The following is a 27939-nucleotide window of genomic DNA, read 5'->3' on the forward strand; positions in this document are numbered from 1 at the left end:
GGCGTGCGCCTCTCGCTTCTTTCACGAGTAGTCCTTTCCGTGTGTCCTGGCGCCTCGTGCTCGGCCGTGCGCTCGTGGCTTTATTTTGGCTCTGGCCGGTGGCGCAAAGTCGGTTGGCCGTCAGTTAGCTTCCGTCGCTGTTCGTGGGTGAAAGTGTGGTCCGCACCGCGCCGTAGATACTCCTCGCGGTAGCCGCCGTATCGTTCTATCGGATGGATGCAATCGTATCTCGTGGATTGCCGTCAAGTGTCACTTGAAAATGGTCAAAATTGAATTTTCCAAGCACTAGTGAACGAACAAAGGTCCTCCAAATGGCCATAACGAGTGTGTTCCGGCCCCTTTCTGGTTTCGATTCCCGAACTGTAGTGATTTCCGGACTCAACCAGAGGTTTCTGTAGAGATACTTAAGTGGCAAGTGAACTCAATCATCGCTAAGTGAACTTTAACAGCTCGTAGTTAGCTGTATTCTATCATCCATCCATTCCATATGTGTTTTGGTAAGTGATCCTAGTGCAGTTTTGAATGTTTTTAATAAAGAATAGCATTGAAACCGCCAGACGTTTTGCTTCCCGCTCTTGTTTTTTCGGTGGTGTTTCCAAAATTGCATGCGATTCGGGGTGCTTTTTTCCAAACTGCCGGCGACGACGCCGACGACAGGTATGGGATAATCAATTCCAAGGAAAACTAGAATCAACAAGGAACTCCGCTGCATTTTGGCTGAGAGTGAGAGGAACTGCCTTTGAAATCCAACATATGAAACTCCTTCTTAAACATAAATCTACAATGTGTCAGAATTGATTTATCATTCTTGTAATTTGCGTGTGAACATCTCAGACATTTGTAAATATGTGCAAACAAAATTGGGAGTCGGACTACTTAATGGATCGATATACAAATATATTACTCAGAATATGTAGCTCATTTAAGACGAGCTGGTTAATTAATAATAGAGTTTGAAGTATCTAAACTATAAACAAAATTGAGTTAAAAATGAACCGAAAATCACCTATTAATAATTCTTAAAAGTAAGAAAAGTATGTCGCAAGCTTAACTTAAAAAAAAAAAAAACTTAAAATCCGTTCTTATTAATTCATAAAACTTAATACAACACTTTTATTTGTCATAACAAACTTATGGCAACACCAACTTGCGTGTGAGTATTCCATAAATTAGAAACATATTTAATCAGAGCTGTGGATCGATACACTCATCCATTACTCATACATTTCCATTTGGAATTATGCTGGACCTTAGGCTGCAGGCATTCTTAATTATAATTATGCTTTATTTGGTAAACAAATGTCTTATTAGAAGCTCCTTGAGGACTGCATATACAGGGTATGTCTTCAGGGTCGAGTAATCGGAGCATTTAAAATCCATTAAATGAAATTTCCTTTGTGGGCCACATTTCCCCTTTGTGTTGTGCTGGCCGCCTGTCGTCTCTCTCCTTTTGTCAAACACAAAAGCGGTCAATTGCAAGACAGACAGGGGCGGAAAAGCCGACAATGGAAATCCGTCAGATTTCTTTAATTTCCCCAGCATCCTTTGACTGCGTTAGGTGGGTTTCCTAGTCTGTGCTTAGCCTTAGTTTTCTTTTTTATCAATGATGACGTTGAAATCTGTTGAGAGTAACAAACAGGCAGGTCGAAAAAACGTTGTATTTTCCATTGTTTGTTCCACTTAAAAAAAGAGGTACTACTACTACTAATTTTGAGTTAGAATTTACAATTTGTCTTATATCTTAAATATATTTCATTAGGACCCCTTTTTATTACCTTTATTTTAAAATAAACCTAGAGTTTATGTCACAAACAGGACAGTATTTTAAATAAATGTTTTCACCTAGCTAACTTTTCGCTCGTGACTTTCCGCTGGCTTTTCCCATTACTCTTTTTATATATATTCGGACTTCCTGGTTGCGATACAAACCTATACCTGTGCTCCAATGTTTTTCTAATTACGTTCATGCACACAGACATGAATGTATGTACCTTGGACATCTGATGTCCCCGTTGCATTCAATTTGAGGCGCTTAGAAGTGCAACACTGGCACCACCCCCGACACCCACCCACTCGCACTCCCCAGAACACATGTCATGGTATACCCTGTGGGTACCTCTGGCAGAAAAGAAAACATGAAACAAAGTGAGAGACAGAGACCCAGACTAAATTAATCAGGGGCCAGGTAGAGCGATTGCAGAGCGGCGCCGTAGAGTGCCGGAGTTCCTCGGGGGTTGGCACATGAATCCATGCCATCCCAACGAGAACCGGTGAAAAACAACCCCATGCGGCGGAGTCTATCTATATGGCCAGGGATATTCACATATGTTCCTGCAGGGAAACATCAACATTATAAATGTATTAGTTTAAATACAAAGGTATTGTAATTGAAGTAAATCAAGTCGGATGGAAATAACTATGTGTTTTCCCTCAACTTGTGAAATTTAATATCTTAAATATTGATGATATAATAATTATAAATATTATTACGAAACTGTTTCTCAAAGCTCATTATAGACAAGCCAAGCAGAGTTTAAATTCCGCCAACTTTTCTCATAAAAAAGTAACAAAAGTTCAATTTGAAGCGAAGCACTTTAAAAGGTAGAGTAGAAGCTAACGTTTAGTGAAAGTTTTGTTAACTTCTTTCCTTTTTGGCTACAAAAAAATTGACCATTGGGGATGAAAGCGCTAACAGCTGATATATGTATATATTCAGGCCCGACTCCATTCTCACGGGTTTATTTCCCTTTGCAACCCAAAACAAGCAAACATACAAATGCTCGCGAAAATATTTATATAGTAATTCGAAGCTACCGAGTTGTCTCTGGTTTCTCCAAGAAGATTTGTTTATTAACTTTAAATGGATTTACCATATTTGTATTTTTCACAATTTCCGCTTGTCAATTTTAGAGAAATTCCCAGCGGAAATGAAGAAACATTTATGGGTTAAGGGTTCTTTATATGGACTCTGTGGTTATTAAACTTACTTTAAATCAAGTTAATGAGTTAAAATTATTCTCGAAATGCTTAATTCTGCTGAAATAATTGCACACATTATGCCGCTCAAAGTTGAAATGCAAATAAATACTCAAGGACTATTTAAATGTCGGAAAGGAACTCGGCTACGGCGGCGAAGTTTTCCGGATTACGCCTGCGGCGTAATTTCAGTGACGGCGGCGGCGGAACACACACACACACATTCCGGCTCCGAAAAGCATTTGTAACAGTGTTTAAACTCACATAGCCCTCCGTGGTTTGCGAACTATTAAAAAGTGAGTTGAATTCCTTAGGTCGGAGGCTGAGCCAACCGTCCGGAAAGCAGCGATCGGGGCTGGGTGTTTCAGGGACGGTGCGGTTGGGATGATTATCCAAGTTTTACTTTTACCATTCTTTCCCTTGCCTGGTCGCCGCACTTTTCCAACGCCATCAGGAGCCACAGCTCGTAGTTATGGGAAAATCTTTTAATTAATTTAAAACTAATTTTCTTGAAAGCCAACCGAGATGACCTTTGAGTGAGATGAAAACAGAAGCAGTAGTGCACACACTTGTTTAAATATTTCAGCTCTGTCTTGGGCTTGCAAAATTAAATTACTAGCAAATCTGTGCCCTCGACACCTATGGCCGACCTCAGAGTTCGAGAAAATGCAATAGGAAATGCAATAAAAAGTTTTCATTCACTTAGTTTGCATTCAAGTGTTCTGTGAAAATGCAACTTAATCATATTAGATAAATGCTGCCGCTGCCTGCCGCCTTTGATGTAAAACAGGAAAAACTTGGCAAAGTGGAGATTTTTCCGGGGCCGTAATCTCGAATGGATTTAAAGGGGACTCCCCAATTGGCCCGTACTTTGGGGGATCGACGAGGAGAAGCATTCAAAGTGGAAGTGGATTAGCAATTTGTTAAGCCAACAGTTTACTCAGCTCCGTGGGGCTTCACTGTGTCGAGTTGTTTGCATTTGTCAGAGAACTGCTGGCCTTTTTTGCAGCAGTTCCTGCAGCAGGAGAAGGATATCCGATGACCAAGCGGAATGAACTCCATATGCAGAGGAAAAAAAGTATTTATTTTTTATTAAAAATGAAAATAAAATGGAAATATTGAGGGATGAAGTAATGTAAAGTAACTAACTCACAGGATCTAGGAATAGCTTCTTCGGACTAAAATATAATTCCTAAAAAACTCTTTGGATATCAATTAAAAACAAATTACGACTAACTCTTTAAAATTGAAAATTTTCTAAAGGATTAAGAGGCCTCCTTTCCTTGACAGTTTTATTAGAACCATTATTAAGTAAAGAAAAATAATTAAGATCCAGAAAACAATATATAAAGCACTGCTTGGTTATAAATATACATAAATATATATATATTTTCCTTTATTAACACACTTTCCTAGAAGTTTTGGAAATGTGCTAAAATGAAAAGTTTGTTAGGTCACAGCCATTATGGACATTTCTTTATGTATACTTCTCCCCTGTGCTGGAGGAACTCGTTGCTCGGCTTCTCTCCGCCACTACTTTGTGTTTAATTGTAATTTTAACTTTTGCCATTCAAGTGTCTGTTATGTGCCATCTGGAGCGACTTGTCTGCACCGCCGCCAGAGCCTTTTCCGCCTTTTCCGCTCCTGCTGTCACGCTCTCGGCGTGTTTGCCAGTCGCAAATGTTTTTAGTTCGACTAAATGCAATTGTGGCCACTTCTTGCACTTCTTGCACTCGTCTGCTCGTCAAATTGAGTGCCGCTCGGGCGTATACGCAACGTGAAAAGCATCTGCAGAGCCGTGCGATAATTATCGTTCCAACATTATTAAACTTTAATTGAATTCGCTTAATAAAATCGGTTAAATTAGGTCAGATACTTAAGAACCGCATTTATAATGGTTTGCAAACAATTTATAATAGTATTGTTTTCTATGGTTTCCTACAAAAGTTTTATTTAATGATGACTTATACTGATTTTCAATCAGTGGTAGTTCTGTTTATTTAAATAATTGTTGGTTGGTTTTAGATGTATGAATTTCTATTATTATTTACTAAACAAAACGATTTATTTGGAAGCTATGTTTACTGATAAGGGTCAGGGTAAAAGCCAAAAAGTTGCTTTTAGATAAAATATAATACATATGCATATCATATCATTAAGTCGAGTCTAAATTTGGGATTATTAAATACAAAAAAGTAAAGCAACAAGGAGTAACATATAGTATATATATATACACTCTCTTCTTCTATAAAAAGAAAAGTAAGAAAATTATGAGTAGCTTTTAATTTACATCCAGACCGACACATCGTTATGAAAGTCAATTTATAAGTAGAAAAACATCACCTCGACATCTACGATTTTAATTTTCTGCTAAACGCTTGAAGAGACGCACATACGCAATTTAGCCTCACATCGCACACACACCGGTCTTAAGGTTTAATTCGCAATTTATGCGACAATGGAATTCTGTCTGTCGCGACGGAAACGGAATAAACTGCCATTTCCGGCGTATGCCAACATACACAGGAAAACTCAAAATCCACGCTCGTGTGGCGCCTGCCTGTGTCTTTGAACAAGGCAAATAATCAGGGAACAGGTACAATAACACTCGAAGTCTTCAGGAAGCAGCAACTTGGGGACTCTTTTTCATTCGCTCCCCTGCATTCCACGTGGCAGGGAAAACAAGGCTGTACGATTAAATAAAATACTTCCTAATAAAAAAAAAACGCAAATTTAATTTACTTTCGGTGGCTGTCGGCTCGCAGCAAACATAAATCGAAGTCAACGAGGTGCCCCCAGCCACTGACACCTCCTTCAACTCACCCCTAGAATCTTGCTCAGTGTTCAGTGTTGATGGTTAAGAGTTTTGTAAGGAAGCTAAAAAAAAGCTAAATAGAAATTCACTTACTTAAAACTTTCGATTTTATTTTGCTGAAATTATAAAAGAATATATATAATAATTTTGTATACTATAAACTCGTATATATCCTCAAAGCCTCAAGCTAAAGTCTTGTAAAATACTTAAATTTCATTTAAGAATAATTGTTTAAAAAATAGCACTAAATGTAAAGTTAGTCTTTGTCTTTTTTATACCAAATGAAATACATGTTATATTTTAATTTTAATATTTTTAAAATATCTTAAAATATGACTAAAAAACTTAATATAAAAATATAGCCGACTTGACAACACTGCTCTTGGCGCTTTCCTCAGCTCATTATGCTCCTGCTTCCCGCTCCTTGGCTCCGGATGGAGGAGTTGTATATGGCGTGTCATAAGCCTCCACCCAGTTACCCAAAACAATTTTCTTGTCCAACAAGCGTTGCGTTTTTAGGGGGTGGCGGTATATTGGATGGGTGCCTTGGGGGATGTGATGGTGTTATGGCACCACACCGGATGGTGGAAGAGGTGGCGAAGGCACCATATTTTCGAATCCATCTGATGCCTACGAGGCGCACGTGATGCTGAATATAATGAGAACAATTTTTATTTAAATTAGATCCACCGCCGGACACTTGGCACAATTATGGATGGGCAGCCAGCTGGCTGGAGGCTTCGGGGAGCCAGCTCGTCACTTGGTTTCCGCGTTATCCAGCTGATATAGGTGCTCATAAAATAAACTAAATGACCAGCATTTCGGTTGATTACTTTTCAACGTGCCGGCGGCATGAGAGGCACCAAATATTGTGCAATATGTGTGTTTACACCAAAAACAAATATTTGTTTAGTAAAAAATTAATTCAAGAAAGTGTGATTAAACATGGTACTTACATTTTGAAATTAATTTAGATATTTTAGTTAATATCGAATTGGTAACTAATTATATTAAGATTGAGAAATATTTACAAAATAATCTATTAAATGCTTTAAGAAACTGAAGGATAGGTTTAAATCTATTCCTGAAAGTGGAGTTATAAATACTAAAATACTAAAAAATATAAAAAATATACAAGACTTTCCCCTGAATTCATAGTTGAAAATATAAAGAAAATATATTTTTGCTTTTTCAATTTATCCAAGTCTCTACTTCAAGTATAGGGTATTAAAAATTCACAGACTTGGACTCTCGTGGGGACTATTTTATCTTATTTCGTTAGGGCTCTCGAAGGGTACTCGCACTCATTCTGCATCCACTCAAAACAGAGCTTGTTTTCGGCCTGTGCTCATTATCGTAATGGACATTCTGGGGGCGGGGTGCAGCTCGAGGGGATCGTGGGCGGTGGTGCTGGGAGTGTTGGGTGCGCATTCCATTAATCATGCCGGGAGCATACAGGCTACAGCACCGAGGGCCGGGAAAACAGAACCGCAGAATCAACAGCAACAAATCATGCGAAAGCAAATGCGCAAATAATGCCGCTTAAAATTTCAATGCCTCGGCATTATTCATTCATTCTCCGGGCAAAGCCGTTATCGGAAATTAATTTTCAAAATCCGCTTAATGGTAAACGAGCAGGACTAGATGCGGGAGTAAATTTATGAGTGCTCCAGATATGCCAAACCGGCACTGCACTACATTTTTCTGCTCTAAATTTGGTCTGTTTAGCTGTGGGTTTTATTTTAATGAGCCAGAGTGAGAAGTTGGCGCAATAATACATATGTACACAGTACTACGTAGTGAGACAAATATATTTCACGCTCTGCCAAAAATTCGAAATTAGTTTTCCCCGTCTGGGAAGTAGCTATTGGGCTTCCAGGGTTCTCTATCAATTTACAACTAATTACAGAGTCCAAAGCGCATATCCAATGACATGGCTCGATTGCAAGTCAATATTTGTTGAGCCTACAACGGGCCAAAGCCACAAAAGTGCAGTAAATTGTACGCTGCCCGAATATCTCCTTTCCCAAATAACACATTTCAGTCACGCAATATGGCCTCGAATTAAAGTCAAGCATTTGAAATATAAATTCTGCCATAAAAATAAGAGAAAACACTATAAAAATTATGCAAATTTTGTGAATAACTCGAACTTGCTGGCAAAAACTTAATGCGATTTAATAATAGACATTTATTTGTAATGATTTGTGCTGGATTAAAATAATGGGCATAAAACCATAGAAAAAGTACCATTCATTTTTTCTAAACATTATAACGATATGTATTAATTAATTGATTGTTGCTGACAAAAAAATAAAACAAAGTAAATAAATTAATTTGAATTTTTTGTTGCAAGGTACATTAAGTGTATAATGTTTAGGAGAATTTCCTTTAATATTTCTGATTCTGAACATTAATAAAACTGATTTTAAAACCCTTTGAGGGGGATATGTTATTATATAGACAACCAATAATTTTACACCATTTAAAATACATCAAAATTTACCATTTAATTTATTTTTATTTATTTTCTTTTTTTCATTAACTTGTTCTGTTATTTCATGGAAATATTCAAGATTTTTTGTCATGCTCCATTGTTGTATTTTAATTAAATTGAGCTCTTTTTTTCTGTGATGTTTCTGCTGTTACAAATACCAACTAAAAAGAAGCTCTCGGGGAATGGGGCCAACATATTGCAGGGCTAGAAGTTGGCCATTGTGCTTACTCCATTTGATTCGATTTTCGCTGATGAACTCCTTTGGACTGTCGCTGCCGCTGCCGCTGCCTTCGATTAATGGATTTCCTTCGCCCGACGGCTCTGGCGCCTGAAAGGCTGCCATAAAAACTGACAAATCAACTTCCAGCTGTTTCGGCGTCAACGACCACCACAAATACATACACATACACAGGGCACAGTTGGAAGTGCGCAGCAGAAAAGGATACGGCGGAATATGTTCACAGGACTTTCGGGGGAAGGCTCTATATGTATATGCTCCACGGGACTCAATGGCAGAGTTATGCAAATATTAATATCTTTTTTCTTATTTTTTTTTCCCTTTGCGCCTCCCCGCGATAAGGGAAATTGGAAGGAACTTCGAGCGAGTGTCCTGGATTTCGGCAATCGGAAATCAACGCATAGAGTTTTCATTTTTGCGACCCTAATAATCCGCCCTTTTGCTTTTCTTTCTGCTGACTCGCCGATATGTGTTCCTATCCGATCTATTTGGACGTGAGGGAATGGAAAAAATTATAAATCTGGATCTGGGTCAAAAGGCAAATTGCTTGTAATTCATTTTCCCCATATAGAGACATTAGTTGGGCATTATTCATGATTATGAGGGGGAGTCTGGGAGTGGTGTGTGTGTGGTTTCTTATCTATAAAGATGTTGGCCAATTTCAATTTGTAAAAAGTGTCGTTCTCTTTATTTTTTTTGAGTCTCTAAGGATTTGGGGGTGAAAAGATACATATATCTTTTTTATTTTCCCAGAGTGTCTGCATTGTTATATGATTGATAAAAGAAAATGCAGGCTTTAACAGCTTAAAAGAGCTAAACAAATTATTTTAAATTGCTTTTGAAATACAAAATCAAACCCTTAAACCCATAAAAGTCTGCCAACGGAGTGTGAAACTGTTAGATATGTTGAAGTCCCCCATTTGGAATATTAAACTTTGCCACTGTCAGTCTAAGCGCATTGATAAAAGCTCCGTTTTGACTCCACGGCCGTAATTAATAAGCCACTACCACTGCGTGCACTCCACATGCAGATGTGTCTATCTTTCAACCTCACGGATGCGGATCCAGCGCGTCGAGATGTGTGTGTTTGGAGCCAAGTTTATGGCACGGACAAAGACGACAGCCACAAGACTCAAGACTCTCCTAGACACCCGGAGGCGTGCCAGGCGAAAGGCGGAGAGAAAGCTACTCGGAGTGCAGACAACAGGAGGCGGACACCGACAATGTGGCTGACTGATTTAAGTGCACATTTAGTGGCAGAAGCAAAGCGAACACACCAGGCCACCAGGCTCCCCCTCAAGGACCCCGAGGTGTCCTGCATTTGGAGCTCCATGGCACACTGCTCGGAATTACCAAACAGGGCTTAGAGTATTTATTTAAGACTGGTAAATACCCAAAGCTTTGCTGGCATTGTCGAATTTTGAGGAGATCTTCTAGTTATCGTCACATCACGGCATTAGTTTGACTAAAGAAGGTTAATTTTTGCAATCTGGTAAAAACTCTACAAAGCACTTTCTTTTTCCCCATAACTAGATCCTAAATTTCTGTCTGTTTTCTCTTGGCTTCTGTTTCTAGATTTTCCCGTTGTTAATCTTTGTAATATAAAATTTATTATGCAATTTTATAACTTTCAAAAAGTTATATAAATATCAACTTTTTCGAGCAGTGTGGTACCCTCGCAGAAACTGTCTTAGATTGCGGTCTAGTCACTAAGTTTCCTGTGCAGACGTCGCAGACGTTTATTAAAATGAAGTCAGTCCCCGGGTCCGACAGGTTTTGTGGTGGTGCCAGTGCTGGGTCTTCAATTATTAAGTAGCACTTACAGTGTTGCCTCGGCTGACGAGCGACATGGACGGCGGAGCGACGTGGAAGAGGAGCTGCAATGGCAGAGGTGGATGCAGGACGCCCTTTAATGTCCACCTGCATGCAATCCAGCCATTGGCCCCGAGGCGCCCTATGGAGTGGCTCCGTGTTCATGCACGGCTAGCTGCTGCTCTTTCATTTCCATACACTGAAAAAAATATAGATTTAGAAGCTCTCTGATATATATTTTAATATTTAAAGCTAAGAGGTTGAATATAATACATATTGGCGCCTTAGAAGCATGTTTGGGTAGGTTTTTAGGGTAATTCCTTAATATTCTAGAAAATATTTACAAGGAATGACAGTAAAAATACTTCTAGGGCATAATAATTCCCATTGCTAAAACTCTTCTTCCACCTTTCTTTCTTCATCTTTTAATAGTAGTAATAATTTCTCAGTGTATAGGTGGGCCAGCACTACCCACTAACTGCCCGTGTGCTCTGTGGTGCTCCATCCGTACGGCGGGTGCCTGGTGAGGTGCGGGAATAAGCCTTCTCCACCTTTATTGTATGTGTAATATACATATTATTTACCTCGTGGCTTGCTTGTTGGGGATCCCTAACTTCTGATGAAAGAGTTACAAGTTTTGTGGTGGCCCCCGAGGTGGTGGATCCACCTCCGTTTCCACCCACTGCACGGCGCTAACGTCAATGTCAATTGCACCGGGCACGCGAGATGTGTTGGTTTATTCTTGTGGAAAATGCCACGCGATAAGGATGCAGTCTAGAGTAATTTTCGCCTCGCCAGGCCCGCAGACTTCTCCATCCCCTTTGATGGGCTCAATTGCCGGTGCATTCCAGGCATGTCAAAGGCTAGCTTGTATATACATATATCCCCAACTGTTGGACCTTTGTTCTGAACTCACAGATTGCTCCATGCAATGAAAATATTATTATTTTGCTGCAAAAGCTCGCATAACTTTAAAGAAAGAGATGCAAGGAAAATATTTGAAATGTTTTTCTTCGAGTTTTTAATATTCTGTTGGACTTTATGCTGGAAATATGCCATCAAATTGTGAGTTTATTGACATGCTTTTTACTAAATACTCCAGAAAAACGAAATTATTTAATACCAAGCTTGAATGTCACAAGCAACGCGTTTAAATAAAGAGTTTAACTTTGATAACGACCTAAGGCTTTTTGCTTAACCATTTGGATAATAAAATAATAGTGAAAAGCTTTCTTAGAAAACACTAAATGAAAAAGCTTCATAGAAAAAATCATAAATTTAAATTTATTTTTTTTTATTTGCAGAATAAAAATAATCATTAAAATACATAGGTTAAACTCTTGGAGCATAAAATATAACGAACTACTTATTTATATTTAATTTAGTTTAAAAATACATTACAATTCGCAATGAAAATTTTAATTGAATGGAATCCTTGCCTTACGCTTATTTTTGTGGGCAAGTTATTGCAATTTAATCCCTTGAAAAATATGAATTAAAATCGATTTTCTGTAAATTAATTGCATTTAAGCGTTTTTTTTTTTCTTGGCTTTTGCCTCGAGGTTTGCCAGCTGGTGGAGTATCCTCAACGATCCTGTGGCTGATGTCGCAGTCATTAAAGTTTTTTTTTGTGGTTTTGGTGTCAAGCACAACGACTGCCCCGCCTCCTCTTTACATTGTTGTGTGGTTCTTAACCCTCCTTGGTCCTTGGAGATGTAGCGCATTTATTTTTGTCCATTTGGGACTGGGTGTTGCACATTCAAGTCGTTGTTTTGCTTAGTTTTTCTTAGTTTAAATAAAGATTATAAAAAGGAAAGTCTTTAAGAATCTTTCAAAGTTACTAGTTTGTTCAAGGAATTTAAAAGAGAAAACCTTAGGCACGATTAGATTCTATTTTTCCAAGCTGTTTGAGCAAAGAATAGTCAGGTTTCGTTGGATAATTTTCTGTTTAATTAACTAACACAATTAGTAAGCCTTGGTTTTGCAAAGCACTTCTTGTCTTCCCAACTGGAAAAGGGATGTGAAATCTGATTTTTCCCGCCTTTGTTTTCCTTTCCTTATGTTGAGTTGACTTCCGCAATTTCCTTTTTTTTTTTTTACTTATCTTTATTATTTGGCCAAATGAGCAAATGGTAGAGCTCCTCGTTGAATGCGAATGAGGTCCGTTTTCCGTAATTACATACAGCGTACTCCCTACGTTTTTACCTGCTGCTCGTCGGGGCTTTTGTGGGGAGAACAGGGAGGTCTGAAGGTGGTCGGTCAAGTGGGAGGGAGGGCCGCATGCGGGCGACCAAATGGAGTTTTAAGTGCAGACTCAGCCCGATGCCGTCATCATCCTTGGCCATTGATTAAGAGTAAACAGAGCATGTAAATGTTTGGATATTCAAACTGTGCATTTTTTCTTTGTGGCTGAATTTTGCACATTTTAAAGTTCCCCATAAACGTGTGGGTGGGTGGGTGTGAGTTGTGTTGTGTTGTGTTGTGTTGCGGGTTGTGTGTATGCCGAGCCACCCCGAAATGTTAAGCGAGTCAAAGCAGAATTTTCCTCGCCCACCAAGCATAATGAATAACATCAGTCCGAGCGCCAGAACGGCTGCGAGGGTGGAAAAGCTGGCCGCGGCCACACAACACCCCCGGGCACCCCCCAGCAGGGTTATTGACATTTTGTCTATCTGGAGAATAGAGCTAAGCACAGGACTTTCCCGTTCGGGTTCGCGGTCTCGATCCCATTCCGATTTTTCGCTCCCTGCATTTTCCCGGCCAGGCATGCCCCATAATTCTCGAGCCTTGATTTTCCGCGCAGCGACAATTTTGCAGAGCTAGGCTGGTCAGTAATGCACTTGCAGAAAATTATATAAAGCAGTGAAATTGATTATTAATTATCTAATAAGTTGGCCAACTAGGAAATGAAATCTTCCAGGGTTTGGAATTCCTTAAAAAAGGTGTTTAAAAGTATAAAAAAGTTTAGGGTAATACTTTAGGTATAAGTTTTATTTTTGTATCATTTTTAAGGAATTTCAAAATTGAAATTTAACATATGTATATTTGGTTGCAAGTTTATTGTAAGAAACGTAGATTTTAAAAGCAATTTCTGTGGCACCCTTGAAAAAAAGGTGGTCGATAATTTTATATAAAACAATAAAGAATTAATTCTACTAGAATATATTCGTTATTGCTTAAGGTACTAAGGGATGTTATATTATCAATAAAATATAAAATATTGTAATTTATAAAATTATTTGTATTAAAGTAGTCATTTTTACATTTATTTTACATTACATTAGTATATTAGCTTATTAAATATTTTTTTCAAGTACATTTGCCTTTTCAAAGAGCTCAAAATATTCAAAAATATGCCAAAATATGCTCCGAAAAAATCAATTTATTCGAGTGTTGCTATCGCGAATTAGCGCTCTCTGGCGGGTGGTAACTGGTTGGCAGGATAACGGCGCATTCACAGGACCGCACAGTGCAGTTAATAGTTTTCTGATGCCTCCCCGGGCACACACGCGCCGTTCTGTGACCTCCGACCACCGATCGCCCATAGCGACATCGATAATCATGTTGATGGGCGCTGCACTATTGAACCAGTGCTCGTTGGGGGGTGAGCAGAGTGGATATGGGAGAGGATAAAGCCAAATTCCCCCCCCTGAAACTATAGCCAGTTTCTGCAATTCAAAATCGAAAAAAAAAGAAAAACAATTCTGTGGACTCTCTGCTTTCAATTTGGTGCAAATGCCTGTTTCTGCTTTCTGGCCTCTGCTTTGTTTCCACTACATTTCCCACACTTTTCCCAACGCCCACGATGACCATGGGATTTTGGCTGTAAGTCGCTCTATTTGCACATTCTGTTGTATGGAAACCTCTGTGCCGGGGGATTACTTTCAGAGTTCATACAGGGATTCAGACCATTTTCGATTTTGTTTAGAAATTTGTTTGGGGGAAATTAAAATAAATAAAAATGTATTTGCTTACTACGGTTTACTACGGAAATTGTTCTGGGAATGTATAAATAATTATTTGAGGGAACTTGGAATACAAATTTATAATGAATTAATTCGAATCAAGGTTTTTTTAATCAATAGAAAATATGTTACGATTTCTAAATCCATTTTTTAGATCTTCTAATCGAATATTATCCAAATATATAATCCTCTAAATTGATTCCACATTCACTTTTGTCTGCCTGCAATCCATCAAAACCAAGAGACAAAACAGTGAAAGGATATCGGCCATTAGGGCTGTTGAATCTGGGTCTGGAAAAGGCGTGCTTAGCCACAACCAACTGTTGTCGGAGCCGTTGGAAAATGGTTTAATGCGAACGGATGCACGCACGTGTTTGTGTCTCTCTGTGTGTTTGTGTGGCAATTGCCAGGACCTCGGGACCAACTCATTAGCGCGCAGGGTGAACAATGTCCGTATAGCATCTGGCCATCGGAACGATCCGTGCGTGTCCGCAATTAAAGTCACGGCGAAGGGAGGGGAGCCCTGAGCTCGGAGGGTGTGCTGCGTATCCCAGTGACGCGACAGATTTCGCTAATGACCCCGGGGGGTATGGGGTATTCGATGGATTCCTTTCCTGAATCGCATGCATTGCGCACTCCTATTTCCGGCCTGGCCAGAACTTCTGTTGATGAATCGAAAAACTACAGGAATTACATTGATGTGCATGTCAGTGGGTAAATTACGAGCTCATCGCCCACCTTCGCCGATGATGTATCGTTGCTGTCGCCGCCCATGTGTTGACCGAGCTCAAAAATGTTGTTAATATTTTATTTGTGGTAGATTATTTAATTACGGTGGGTGGTCATAAGCCACACACACATGAAAAGCGTTAAGTTTGATAGTAAAATCTGACAATATAAGTGGAATTCTGCGTCTTAGTTTGAAGTAAATGGGAAACCATAAAATGCAGAATATTTTTTGAAGGGGCTTTTGGAGTTTATGGTTAAGAAATTTATGTTTTAGGGAAACTTGGTCTAAGCTCAAGGTACTTGAATTTTTGTTTAATATATTTGGGCTTTAAAATCAAGAAATATATGTAATTTGTTCATTAAAGTTAAAGATAAATATATTTTCAAGGGGGTTTTTTTAGGATATAATTTAAATTATAAGGCAGTTCAATAAGAACTTTCCTTCCTTTAAACATATTTTTACCAACAATTGAGCATTAATAATAATCAAATATTAAAGTATATATTTTTTTCTGAATAAAGCAATAAAAAACACCCTTAAAATAAAAAAATAAAATGATTATGGTCATTAATAACCTACTTATTTCCCATACAAAACAAATTGGTTTGCTTTATTAATTCGTTTTATATTCTATTGTGGATTAAGCTATTGTCAGAATGAATCTCGCCGAGTCACATTTTCAGTGGGTATTGTCTAGTCACTTCAAGCCCTGACTTTTACGCTTTTATGTTTGTTTTATTCCCTTGTCCTGGACCATAACTTTCGATGAAATTGCATTGAATTGTGGAAATAATCGCCATAAAAATGTTTCGTGCACGACTTGTAATTGGTTTAAGAATTTATGAGGGTTGATTGTGTTTTTCTTTCTTTCTTTTTCGATTTTTGGTTTTCTTTCCCCCTTTAAGATACACATACAGGCATAGAACAGGTCATACGTATGTGTGTGGGTTTCGAGTTAGGGGTTGGGGTGGCTTTATGCCTTGATAGGGGCCATTGACACCCTTTGTTGTTGGGACTTCACTTTTAAGCTCTTTGTCGAAATGTCATTTGTTTTGTACGCCAAGTGAAATGCCGCTTTTTAAAATCCTTTCGGGTCAGGATAAAGGTCGAGTCTGGGAATGACTAATGCAGGTTTAAAGAAGAAATTTAAGCTTTAAGCCACCTTTCTTGGTTATGCCTTCGGCTATTTATGGTGAACTGATAAGGTCAGGCAACTGGAAACTTAACGGAGACAGGTAGATTTACCTGAAAATAACAAAATATATATTGTACATTTCAAGTGCGCTGTGTATTGCTGAATAATTTGCTTAGTCAATTTGCAAATGTAAACCGCAATTTGTTTTGAAATCATGTTGTGTGTATCTTTTTGTAATGTCAACATTTTTTCTGTCTCTCTTGTATTTTTCAGAATATGCCTGGCAGGCTCAGGCTGCTGACTCCTGCTTCCACCAAGAAAGCCCAATGTCACAGCAATTTTCTACCCTGGCGATGAGAGCTAAACAAATGACACTCCTTCTATGAGGGATAGCAAGCATCTTCCATCGAAATCAGAATCGCAAAGGCAATCGCAGAATGTGTGCCAGCCTCGTGGAGCCGGCAGCATCCTGAATCTGAGTGGCAGGAGAAGATTCCTTGGACAGACACCTCTGATTGAATTGAAGGACAGCGAGGGAACGAAGGAAATGCGGAAGAATACCAAGGAAATGGCGGCGAACAGGAGGCGAAAGAAGACAATCGCTCTACTGACATCGGGACTAAAATCAGTAGTCAAGTGGAAAATTATTGTATCATCCATAATGTTGCTCTTATTAAGTGGGACAAGTGAGTGAAACTCATTTACGGCAGAGGACTCCCTGACTGCTTCTGACACTTTCAGCCCGAATAAACACACAGTAATAAGTGTGTGTGCGTGTGGCAGCCAACATGCGTATACGTAATATTTGAACATGGAAACTGGTTACATCACTAACTACCCTGATGGTCACCTATTTGTTTTAATCATAGAAATGCCAACGTAGGGAATTTACTTAAAGTTCCAAAAGCTTTGCAACCCAAACTGGTATTTTGAACAACAAAATTGCATTACGTATACGCATGGGTTTTCATATGTAAAATAAGCTTTAGGAGTTCCTTAAAACAAGTCGCATCTTTTTAATACCCTTTCCAGGACTAGAAAGAGTAGTTTTTGTTTAATTAACTTGACCTACATGGTTTGGAAAGTAATATTATAATACCCTGATAAAAAGTATTTTAAGATTAACAAGAAAGGAAGCTAACTTCGGCACGCCGAAGTTTGTATACCCTTGCAGATTGGTTTTCATATTTATATTATAAATTATAATGCCGAAAACAGACACCTTATTATGTACTTACTTATTATGTTTACAGTTTGACAGTTACAGTTTTACAGTCCCAGCTTTATATATTTTATACATTTACCGATCGCTTCTATGGCAGCTATAAGATATAGTCGTTCGATTTTCATAAAATTTATACCAAAATTCTGAAATAATACCAGAAGCTTATGTCTCAAATTAGATTAAAATACGATGAAAAACAACGAAGTTATAATTTTTTTTCGATTAATTTCCCGATCGTTCTTATGGGAGCTATAAGATATAGAGGTCCGATTTTCATAAAATTTTTACCAAAATTCTGGAATTATATAAAATGGCTATATTTAAAAAACAATGCAAAAATAATGAAAAACACCCAAGTTATAATTTTTTTTCTACAAATTTATCGAACATTTGTATGGCAGCTATATGATATAGTCGTCCGATCCGGCTCGTTCCGACATATATAGCAGTGAGAGTATATAGAAGACTATATGCAAAGTTTCATTCAGATAGCTTTAAAACTGAGGGACTAGTTTGCGTAGAAACGGACAGACGGACAGACGGACGGACATGGCCAGATCGACTCGGCTGTTGATGCTGATCAAGAATATATATACTTTATAGGGTCGGAAACGTCTCCTTAACTGCGTTGCAAACTTCTGACTGAAATTATAATACCCTGCAAGGGTATAAAAAGGTATTTAAATATTCGCTATACTGAAAACGGAAGCTACCCCCCCTTGTTCTCGTTTTGGTTGCATAATTTGTACCCGGGGGAGCTGTTGGATGCGACTCAATTTACACGACCGGGCGGAGTAAACAATAGTAGAGGCCCTTGAATGGGGCCAACAGAAGGCAGCGACACGAAATAAATTACAAGGATTTATAATTCTTATCTCTCTGTATTGCGCTCTCCGTGTCCTTTCATGTGGTGACTCCTGCTCGGCAATTGCCTCGGCATTGTGCTCCTGCTGCTGCTGCTGCTGTGCTTCCAATCCTACAAAAGGTCACGTGCTGGCTGTGCGAAAGGGTCGCCTCATGTCCCCCAGCACATTCACCGCCCTCAGCGGGGACCTGCATGTGCAGATCCAGTTCAACGGCGACGACATCTCCAGGCCATCGACGACGACGAAGGAGGAGCGCCCCACCACCACGGAGCACTCGAGCGCCGACTTGAAGACCAGGAACAACACCATAATGAGCACTTTAGTCATTAGCAAAATCATTGATGAAGCGGAGGAGGGCCCGCCGGCGAATTATCTAGTGCCCGTTGCAACCACCAATAGCAGCAAGCTGGTGCTGCAGCGCCGGCGCAAGGAGGTGGTCCAGAACATACCGCTCTTCCCGGATCCCAGGTTCAACGTCACCCAGGTGACAGTGCCCTGCCAGACCTTCCTGATCGGCGGTCGTTATGAGATGCAGGTGGTGAGCAACCTTAGGAAGGTGGGCAAGAACCAGAGCGAGGTAACCACCACACTGGTGCCATCCCAGGACGAGCGCCTGCTCCAGACCCTCGATGTGCGGTGGCCCAGTGCCGAGATGATTGTCAGTCCCGTGCGTCTGAAGACATATCCAAAGAATCCCGTGGAGGTGACCCTGCGCTTCCCCGAGGTCAACTGCAACCAGACGGGCAGCCTGCCGCTGCCGGAGTTCTGGCTGGAGCTCCTCTACTGCGGCAAGGAGCGCAGCTGCAGTCGGAACATGTCCAGGTCCAGTGTGCTCTTCGCGGAACAGATACGTGGCTTTCCGAAGAACAAGAGCCTACGCCTCGGCTGCGAGCTGTTCGGCCTGGCCGGAAACTACGCGGTCCAGCTGCGTCCAATGGTACCCATTCCCTCCCAGAATGTGCCCACCACCCGACGGCTGCTCAGCGTGGACTGGAGCGATGAGTTCGTGTTCAATGTGTACGCCCGCAGCATCTTCCCCTGCGATCCGCACACGGGCATCGGAGTGCTATATGAGTATCCGGGCTGCATCCTGGAGCAGGGTGACCGTGTTCGCCTCTACGCCAAGCTGCGCGCCGATGTCGCCTCGCTGAAGCCACCCACCTCGCTGCACTACGTTGCCGAGCAGCGGGTGGTGAAGAGCCAGCACTCGCTCCACTTCGCCTGCGACCTCTTCTCGGAGAAGTATGTGGAGTACTGCTTCGTCTACGTCAGCCAGGCGATATCCGGAGCTGTGGCTGATGTCCGGATGGACTGCGTCCCCACGCTGCCCGTGAGCGGTGAGTTATCGACGGTGCATTAACGCCGCATTTAACGTCATTTAAAATGAAAATCCCAATTAAAGGCTGTTAACAGATTAATTGACATCTCGCTGCATCTGGCACCCGGATATTAAGCCTTAAGTTTTAAACAGAGAAACTTTCTTATTGGTAGAATTTAATTATAAAGTACTTCAAATGCTCTTTAATTCAAGAAAAAAGCTTTTGCTTTATATGTTATATTTAACTTGGAGACTAACTTTAAACCAAACAAATCCATATAATATTTTTAGATTTCTAAAGGATATGTCTTTTTTGTAAACATTTTAAATTCAACCTACTTTAATAACTTATATATTTATTTAAGTATCATCTTATTACATTACTAACAATATTTTTATTCCACAGATTCGGACACTGGAGGCTGGGGACCCTGGAGCGAGTGGACCCCATGTTCTACGAATTGCTTAGGTGGAACGAGGAATCGCTACCGATTCTGTGACTCTCCACCTCCACGATATGGCGCCAAATTCTGCGAGGTATGTAACATACATAGTATAAGTATGTAATGGCACTCGCATATACTCGTAACCCGGTCGATTAACCTCTGTACGACCTCTGCCTCCACCTGATTTGACAACGTTAATAGTCAAAGTTTGATTGAGTGCTCCGAGAAATGATTAATACTAGCACTCGCGTCAAGACGATTTCAATAAGTGCTGAAACTACATCCAAAGACAGGCGAACTTCGTCGCTTGACTCGGGGGATGCTTTCACCTTTACCCTAGAGATGGCTTTCAGTTGAGTTCAAATTTCACTTGGTTATAGTACTACACTAAGGGAAAATCTGAAAATAAAAACATTTTATGTGAGAGTTTTGGCATAAAAAAAATAATAATACCCCAATAAAAGGAACTTAAATATATTTAATTTGCAAAATACAAATATTATAGTATCCTATCATGTTATTGAAAGGAGGACAGCTTGAATTTATTTCAGTGTACTCCCCCAACAGCAAACTGGAACTATTCCATTGTTTTTGCTTGCAGAGGAGGACTGAGGCTTGGGTGGCTTCGCCATGTTGTCTGCGAGCTTGTTTCCACACTGCGACACTTGCTCTAGATTGCGTGGGGAATTTACGGCGCTTCCGACAATTGTCGGCCTACTGCGCCTCGCTTTATCTTGTTTCTTTTGTTGAAAGCACTGTGTTTGGAGCAGGGAGCAGTGAACCACCGCCTCCTCCGACACTTCCCTCCCGCGCATTTCATTATCCAAAAACTTCCGGCATCAGCAGCCAGCGGTAGGGGCACATTTGGTCGTACTTTGCCGTAACTTGGAACTCGGAACAATTACAGCGAAAGTTTTTAAATGTTCTCCGCACTTATTGCGAGTAGTTCTTACACGGCTCTCCGGATGCTGGGACACAATGCCATCGCCGTGGGGCGGGCCACAATTGAGTGGGCGTGGCCGGTTGAACTGGAAATGGCTGAGGGATTCAGCACCACGCGCTTTTCATAACAATTTGCATTCGCCCCAAAAGAATAGACCAGGGGCGTTGCCGCCGCCGCCTCTGAAGCCATGTGTGAGCGTGTCTACAAATATTGCCCCACGGGCTATTAATCAAACAAAGCCTCGGCTCGACACGGCACAGCCCGGCACACGGCACGGCGAGGCAGGCTCTGTATTTGCTTTTAGAAAACACGGCAAATAACCTCTGGTGACCACCGCCACAAACTCAAATTAGTGGTCCGCCACTCCGAGTGCGTTAGCTGTCGGAAAATGTTTTGTATTTTTATGATTTACTCACGAAAACCAAACAATAAATTGTCAATTCAGTCAGCACCACCCTGAAATACTCCTCGCCTTTGAAAAGAATTCTAGGCGAAGTTATGTATACCTGAGGTTTTGCTAAGAAAAATAGGGAAACCTTGTTCTTTATTGTAAATAATTCTTAAGAGTTTAAGGCAATATATAAAAAAGTATAACAGAATTAATTAAAATTCAAGAACTTCTTAAAGATTTCAGTGATGCTGATATGAATTTAAAAATTCAGAAACATTAACCTGAGCAAAGAGAAAAATTATAATATAAATAAATAAATATAAATAAATATTTAAATAATTAAAAATATATGTCAAATGTTCAGAACTTGTAAAAAAATATCAAATATTAAAATAGCTAAATATAAAACTTATTGCCTTTTGTTTTGTGTAAATAAATGCACAGAAATTCAATGGTTTAATTGCTTTAATATCACTAGTACCCAAACTCTGCCGTAAATGGGCTTAATTGCAAGTGATTTATTTTATTTAAAATAAATATGTTGGCCTGCAAATAAAAGTTCTGGCAGCATAAAATAGGTTTACTGCTGAAAAGGTATAAAACAAAAGCTTTGAAAAGCTTTCATTGCCTTGACAACCTAGACTTGTTGTTATATTTATTCAGACTTCATTTTTCCCAAAAACTCAAAGCAACAATAAGTTTCTGCTCTATTTTCCACCAAAACCCGAAAAATTCGCCCAAAATTCTTTATTATTTCCTTCGGATAACCAAAGAAAAGCCGCCAAAATGCCGCCAAAGCCAAAAAAGGAGAAGAAGGATCCTAACAAGATCACCCAGGTGGACAGAACGTTCTACGAGCTGACCATCACGGATCTCAACCAGAAACTGGCCCGCCTGCGCTCCCACATGACCACCGTGGATGAGTCCAACATTGCCATAAATGAGAAGCTGAAAGAAATGGAGGCCGATGGCGTGGACGTGGCCGCCCACTTAGAGCGCACCTTGGCGGAGCGGAACAACACGATAACCGAACTGGAGGAGCGCTTGGTGGAGATCACCAAGGTGCGGGACGAGGAGAACAAGATGGCCCAGGATAAGATCGGAGATCTGGAGGCCAAGTACAAGGCCATGCACGACCAGCTGACTTCCGAGATCAAGCTGCTCAACGGCAAGCTAAACTCCCTGGACGAGTTCCGCATCCAGCGGGACGTCCTGCTGGCTAAGTTCGACGACCAAGAGGCGGATCTCAAGGAGCGAGAGAAGGACCACAAGGAGGCTCTCTACAACATGGAGCAGCGGGCGGTGGTTGAGAAGGATGCCCTCAAGAAGGAGGTGGAGCAGAAGCTGCTCCAAGTCTCCGAGGACTTCACACGCTCAAGCGAGATCCGGAATGCTGGCTACACGCGTCGCCTGATTCGCGAGAACATCGCACTGCAGAAGGAGATCGATCTGCTGGTGATGTCCCAAATCAAGCTCCAGCAGGCCTACACCAACCAGAAGGCCAAGCACAAGGAGATGGAAGAGCAGTACAGCGCTCTGGACCAGATTAAGAACGAGCTGGTCCGCAACTCGGTCAACAAGATCAAGATCATCGAGGGCCTGACCCACAACTACGAGAAACTCAAGGCCAAGTACGTGGAGGGTCTGCGCTACCGGAAGGCCTACGAGGCGAATATCCAGGCGGAGAAGTGCGAGAATGTGAAGCAGAAGGACGCGTTCGCCAAGCTCCGGACTCTGGCCAAGCGCATGGAAATCTTGGAGCTGGAGAACCATAACCTGGGCGTTGTCCATGCGCAGCACGAGATCGAGATCACGCGGCTGCGTGGGGTCATCCAGGAGATCAAGTGCACGGTGCGCGACGCCATTGTGGCGGAGCAGGCGGCCAAAACCTTCCCCGAGCGTTTGGAGGAGGCCAATGTCGATGAGCGCCAAGTGATTAAAGAGGTCCGCGAGGAGGCCGTAGCCGTCTGCAAGCTGAAGCGCAGCGATCTTCTCTCCCAGCTGATGAACATAGTGAGCTCCCATTCGGAGAAGCTGCCCATGACACCGTCAGTTGCCTCTATTGGCAGTGCTACCTCCTCGTTGTATGCACCCGGCAAGATGGGCTTTATGCCCAAAAAGCAGCGCGAGACACCGTACGCCGCCTTTAAGAGCGAAGTCATTGACCAGGAGCCGGATCGCAGCATTCCCGAGCATCTGCAGAGGCAGCGGGCGCAGGATCGGGACAGCTCGCTGCTACGTGGCGAAGGAAATACCATCATTGACGTGGAGTTCGGTACCACGCTATATGTCTCCTCGTCCCGCGAGGATGATATCATTGAGCAGGAGGAGGAGCCACTCGAGGAGCCGGAGGGCTCAAGCAGCACCGTGTCCGTAAAGAAACCCAGCAGCGAAGCCAGCGCTCCCGCGCCTGCCACTGCTCCTTTGGCCGCCTCTGCCTCTGTCCCTGATGTCGCGACGCCGCCTAGTGGCAGTGGCACCATAGACACCCTAACCAGAACTTCCAAATTGGTGCCCCCGGGAGGCGAGGATGGCGAGGAAGAAGGAGAGGAGGAGGACTTCGACGTCCAGTTCATCTACTAGGACCTCGTTTCCTTAGTTTCCCTTTCGTTATTATGTATTAAATCGTGAAATAAATAAATACAATTGACCATATGTAATAATGTTTTTGACTTAATAACTTTAATTATTTTTTTTTTAATTCTTAAAAAATATTAAATAATGTTTTTTACTTCCAGGGTCCTTCAGTAGAGACTCAGAAATGTGGCAAGAGCATCGCCGATACCTGGGACTGCATCTACGAGACCTCGGGCACAGCTATCACCAAGGCAAACAGCTCGGAGGTTAGCCAGGAAATCGGACCTGGATGTCGTTGTGGCTGCATCGTCCATCTGGGCTCCTCGAAGCCCAAAAGGATCATTGCGGGAGCCACGCAGAGCTGTCCCGGTCGCTCCTTCTGGCTCGTACAGGTACGTCATCACATTAACTAACCCCTCAGAGAGACACAGAACTCGCACTAGAAAGTAGCGAAAGTCAAGCGAAGTTCTGTCCTTTGGCATTTGGTCAAGTTTCGAGAGCTTCTCAAGTTGTCTGCCGCCATAACTATAAAAACGAACAATGCCAAACACTGCGAAGTCCGAGTCCATGAATAAAATTCCGCAACGCTTCAGAGACCGCTTCTGCTGGGGCTGCTGCCCCCCATGCAAAGGACAAAGGATCTCCTCCACCTAATGTACCATGCCGGGGCGGCAGGGTGAGCTGAAGCAGAGCATTACTGCCGGCCAAAGGGGGTTGAACTCAATTCATGCATAATAAATGCCCCACTTGGTAGGCGTTTTGGCCAGTCCCGAAACTATCAATGCGTAAGGTCTATGGGGGTGACTTGAACTCGCTATACCCTTTATTTATGGGTAAAAGGGTATGCTAAAAATTTGAAATTAGTAACTATACAAAATATAACAGAAGTATATTTTTCAAGGCAGGTCTTTCTTTCTTTTGGACTTTCAAGATTTCCTTCTCTTTTCAACCAGCAACCAAAATCAATAAGTATTCCCTATTCGATACAGTCCACCCTAAGGTTCCGACATATTTTCGGTTCCCCTTTCTCCCGGATACAATTGGAATGATTAGACCTGCCAATTGGCACGTTCGGTAGCGGGAGGGGCTATGTATGTGCTGATTGGAGGAAGGCTGAATGGTGATGAATGCCTGACCCACTTTGGTAGTTTCCTTCGGCTACGGAATGAAGGGGAAACCCAAACATTTACCCGTATGTTCACTAGCAACAAAAAAACTCTCCCTTCCCTGCAGGTGGATGGCGAGGAAAGCATTTCTCTGGCCCTCAGCTTCCTTCGCCTGCCCTGTGCCTCCCAGTACATAAAGGTGCGCGACGGACCATCGCTTTCCTCCACGTTGCTGGTGGAGCTCAATGGCGGCGGGCTGAGTCTCAAGGGAGGCGAAGTTCCGGTGGTCGTCGACTCAAGTGGCGGCCAGCTTCTGGTGGAGTTCTCCGCCGGCGATAGCCCGGCAACGAATACATCCTCTGCGGCCCAGGACGGAAGCGCATCCTGCACCGGCGGCTTCATGGCCACTGTGCAGCAGCAGTTGGGTGAGTGTAGTCCCTCTCCGCAGGAAGTTATCATGTGAATTTGATTTAAACTGAGCTCTTAACTTTGCCACACAGCAACGAGGAACAGCAACGCCAGCACCACACTTGTTGCGGCTACTCGTTTGTCCGGAAAGAGTCGCTCCATGACCCAAAAAACAATGACCCATCTACGCTTCACCCTGGTCCATCTGAGTGCCATGATCTTTGCCAGCATTATCATCATAATCAGCGCCTTGCTAGGTGGGTATTCGCAAGAGTTTGATTTATAATTATAATTAATGATTAATTATCCGTTACCAGGTGCCCAGTATGTGGTGCGCTATCGGAAATATCACCTGGCCGTGGCCCGGCGGCAGGACGAGGGCTCACGCTTGCACACCCCGCGCGCCTCGCTGAGTTCCCTGCAAGGACCCCCTTCGCGAGCCATGTCCACCACTACCCTGCTCTCGGAGGTGATATACTTGGTGAAGATGCGGCCAAAGCACCACCTGAGACACTCCATTCTTCGCGAGAGTGTGGACGCAGAGAATTTGACAAGCGAGACGGAGTTCAAGGAGACGGACTCGCCGGGATTGCTGGCCAAGTGGTGGGTTCCTCAAGGATATATATTAAATATAATATTAAAAACAAAATATTTTCATTTCAGCGATGAACTCAAGGAAATGGGCAGCTCGGCTTCAATGCTTACACTCCGCAACGAGCGATCCTCGCCAGCACGATCCCTGGACACCGGCAGTGTCATTGGCTCTCCCTCCTCCGGGGAAGCCGAACTGGCGGAAGCTAGCAGTCGAGTCGATGACTCCAAGGACTCACCCACGGACGACCCACTGGAGCCGGCCAGCTGCAAGGACAGTGCCCGGGATACGGAGTCCATCATATCCTCCGGCATGAGCTCCTTGTGCAACAGCCCGCCCATGAACAGCAAGCGGCTGAGCAAGTACTCCGATCGCTACGACGCTGTGACCCTGAAGCTGCTCTCCTCCCGACTGGACGAGAGCCTGCAGGATGCCAGCTCCCTGCACTCTGTGACCGAGTCCCTCAGGCTAGGCCGCCTAGGATCGCGCAGTGTCAGCTCTTCCCTGACGAATGTGAGTTAAGAGGTTGCCCTGCCAAGCTTTAAATATTTTCTGTTTCTTAAAATATATATTTTTTTTATGAAGTACCGCCAACTATTAATATCCATAAGTATTTGCAGGGCTGCTACTCACCGGCCGCCAGTGTGGTCAGCACGGCAACGATCCGAACAACCAGTAATCCCAAGGAGTCCAAGGAGAAGCAGAATCGCAGGAGGCTGTTGGCACGACCTGGATCAGAGTTTTCGCTGGGCAATCAGGAGGAACTCGAGCTGGACTACTACGATTACAATGTGATCAATGCAGGATCGGCGCCGGGCTCATATCTGGGCATGGATCCGGCATATCTGGTATGGATTCCGCCCTTTGAAGAGGTCGCTGAAAGGGAGGAAGATGACAAGACGCCGGAACCGGAGCGGGAGCCTGACCCGGAGCGAGACGAGCGAGAGCCGCTGTACGAGGAGATTCGGATGCCCAAGTATGGACACTATCTAAGTCCCGCCAGCAACACGGAGTCCAGCAAGTCCAACACGGCGGACAATACGCCCAGTTCAGAGGAGCTATCGCCCCCGAACAGTGGACGTCCCTCCAAGGCCACCTCACCCTGTGACGGAGGCAAAACCCTGCCCAAGCAGCCCACTCCGTTCATGTCCAGGAAGCAGCGGCGCCAGTCCAAGCAGCAGATTCAGGCCAGTCTATCCCTTAGCGCCGGATCCCTGGACAACGAACAGCGAGCTGGAAGAAGCTCAAGGACCATTGAGATCGCTGCTGTGCACCAGAAACTGGAGGCTGATTTCGAGCCCAATGAGTCCATGACGGGCTCGTATGTGGAAAAGGAGACGGCCGTGGAAAAGGAGACGGCCGTGGAAAAGTCCTCGGGAGATCTGCAGGAGTTTCTGGCCCTGGACGACATACAGTTCGCCGACGAGAGTGGCAGCGACTACGAGGCTGTGAACCTCAAGCAGGTGTCCCAATTGGAGTCCAAGCTAAACCAAGACGATGTCCGAACGAAGCTGCTGAGAAGGAAGGAGCCAAAGTCGAAGGAGGTGTCCGTGTAACGAGGAAACTTGCTTGTATATACTAATTATAAAAAGTGCACAAAGGAGGCAGCATATGTTTAGCTATAGTCTTACGATCTTGTAAAATACGGGTTAAAATTACATATAAAAGAGAAACGTAGACCACCTTGGAGTAACTGTGTTTCAAAGCTCATCTCTCTAAAACTGTATACTTGTAGAAGTAAAAACGCATCTAGTCACAGAGCTCGTATAAGGCTAATCTGTTTAATCTGTATATACCGTAGCCAAGGCTCACTGTACTTTAAATATTTATTCGCACCAAATTATAGAAATCTCTATTCGATTTACTTAAGGCATTTTAATTGGCACTAAAATTGGATTA

General features: G+C 42.5%; 2 protein-coding genes across 2 annotated transcripts; both read left to right on the top strand.

The window, feature by feature from the left end:
* The first annotated feature begins 152 nt into the window (after window positions 1–152).
* gogo (golden goal) lies at window positions 153–27919 on the top strand. Its single transcript, XM_017167237.3, has 10 exons — window positions 153–497; window positions 16442–16854; window positions 18379–19596; window positions 19984–20114; window positions 24096–24326; window positions 25168–25465; window positions 25541–25705; window positions 25766–26051; window positions 26112–26553; window positions 26661–27919. The coding sequence occupies exons 2-10, from the start codon at window positions 16551–16553 to the stop codon at window positions 27594–27596; spliced, it is 4011 nt and encodes a 1336-aa protein (XP_017022726.1). The 5' UTR covers window positions 153–497; window positions 16442–16550; the 3' UTR covers window positions 27597–27919.
* Window positions 21997–24012, top strand: LOC108075005 (cilia- and flagella-associated protein 157). The gene has a single exon (XM_017167250.3). The coding sequence runs from the start codon at window positions 22144–22146 to the stop codon at window positions 23938–23940; it is 1797 nt and encodes a 598-aa protein (XP_017022739.1). The 5' UTR covers window positions 21997–22143; the 3' UTR covers window positions 23941–24012.
* Window positions 27920–27939: the final 20 nt, after the last annotated feature.

This window comes from Drosophila kikkawai, chromosome 3L (genome assembly GCF_030179895.1).
Source record: "Drosophila kikkawai strain 14028-0561.14 chromosome 3L, DkikHiC1v2, whole genome shotgun sequence".
NCBI classification, from domain to species: Eukaryota; Metazoa; Arthropoda; class Insecta; order Diptera; family Drosophilidae; genus Drosophila; species Drosophila kikkawai.

Bases quoted from the DNA above. Each gene is read 5' to 3' on its own strand.
- gogo (XM_017167237.3), top strand. From the start codon at position 16,551: ATGAGGGATAGCAAGCATCTTCCATCGAAATCAGAATCGCAAAGGCAA. The intron at 16,855-18,378 runs GTGAGTGAAACT...ATCCTACAAAAG, and splicing joins GCTCTTATTAAGTGGGACAA to GTCACGTGCTGGCTGTGCGA. The intron at 25,466-25,540 runs GTGAGTGTAGTC...TTTGCCACACAG, and splicing joins CACTGTGCAGCAGCAGTTGG to CAACGAGGAACAGCAACGCC.
- LOC108075005 (XM_017167250.3), top strand. From the start codon at position 22,144: ATGCCGCCAAAGCCAAAAAAGGAGAAGAAGGATCCTAACAAGATCACC.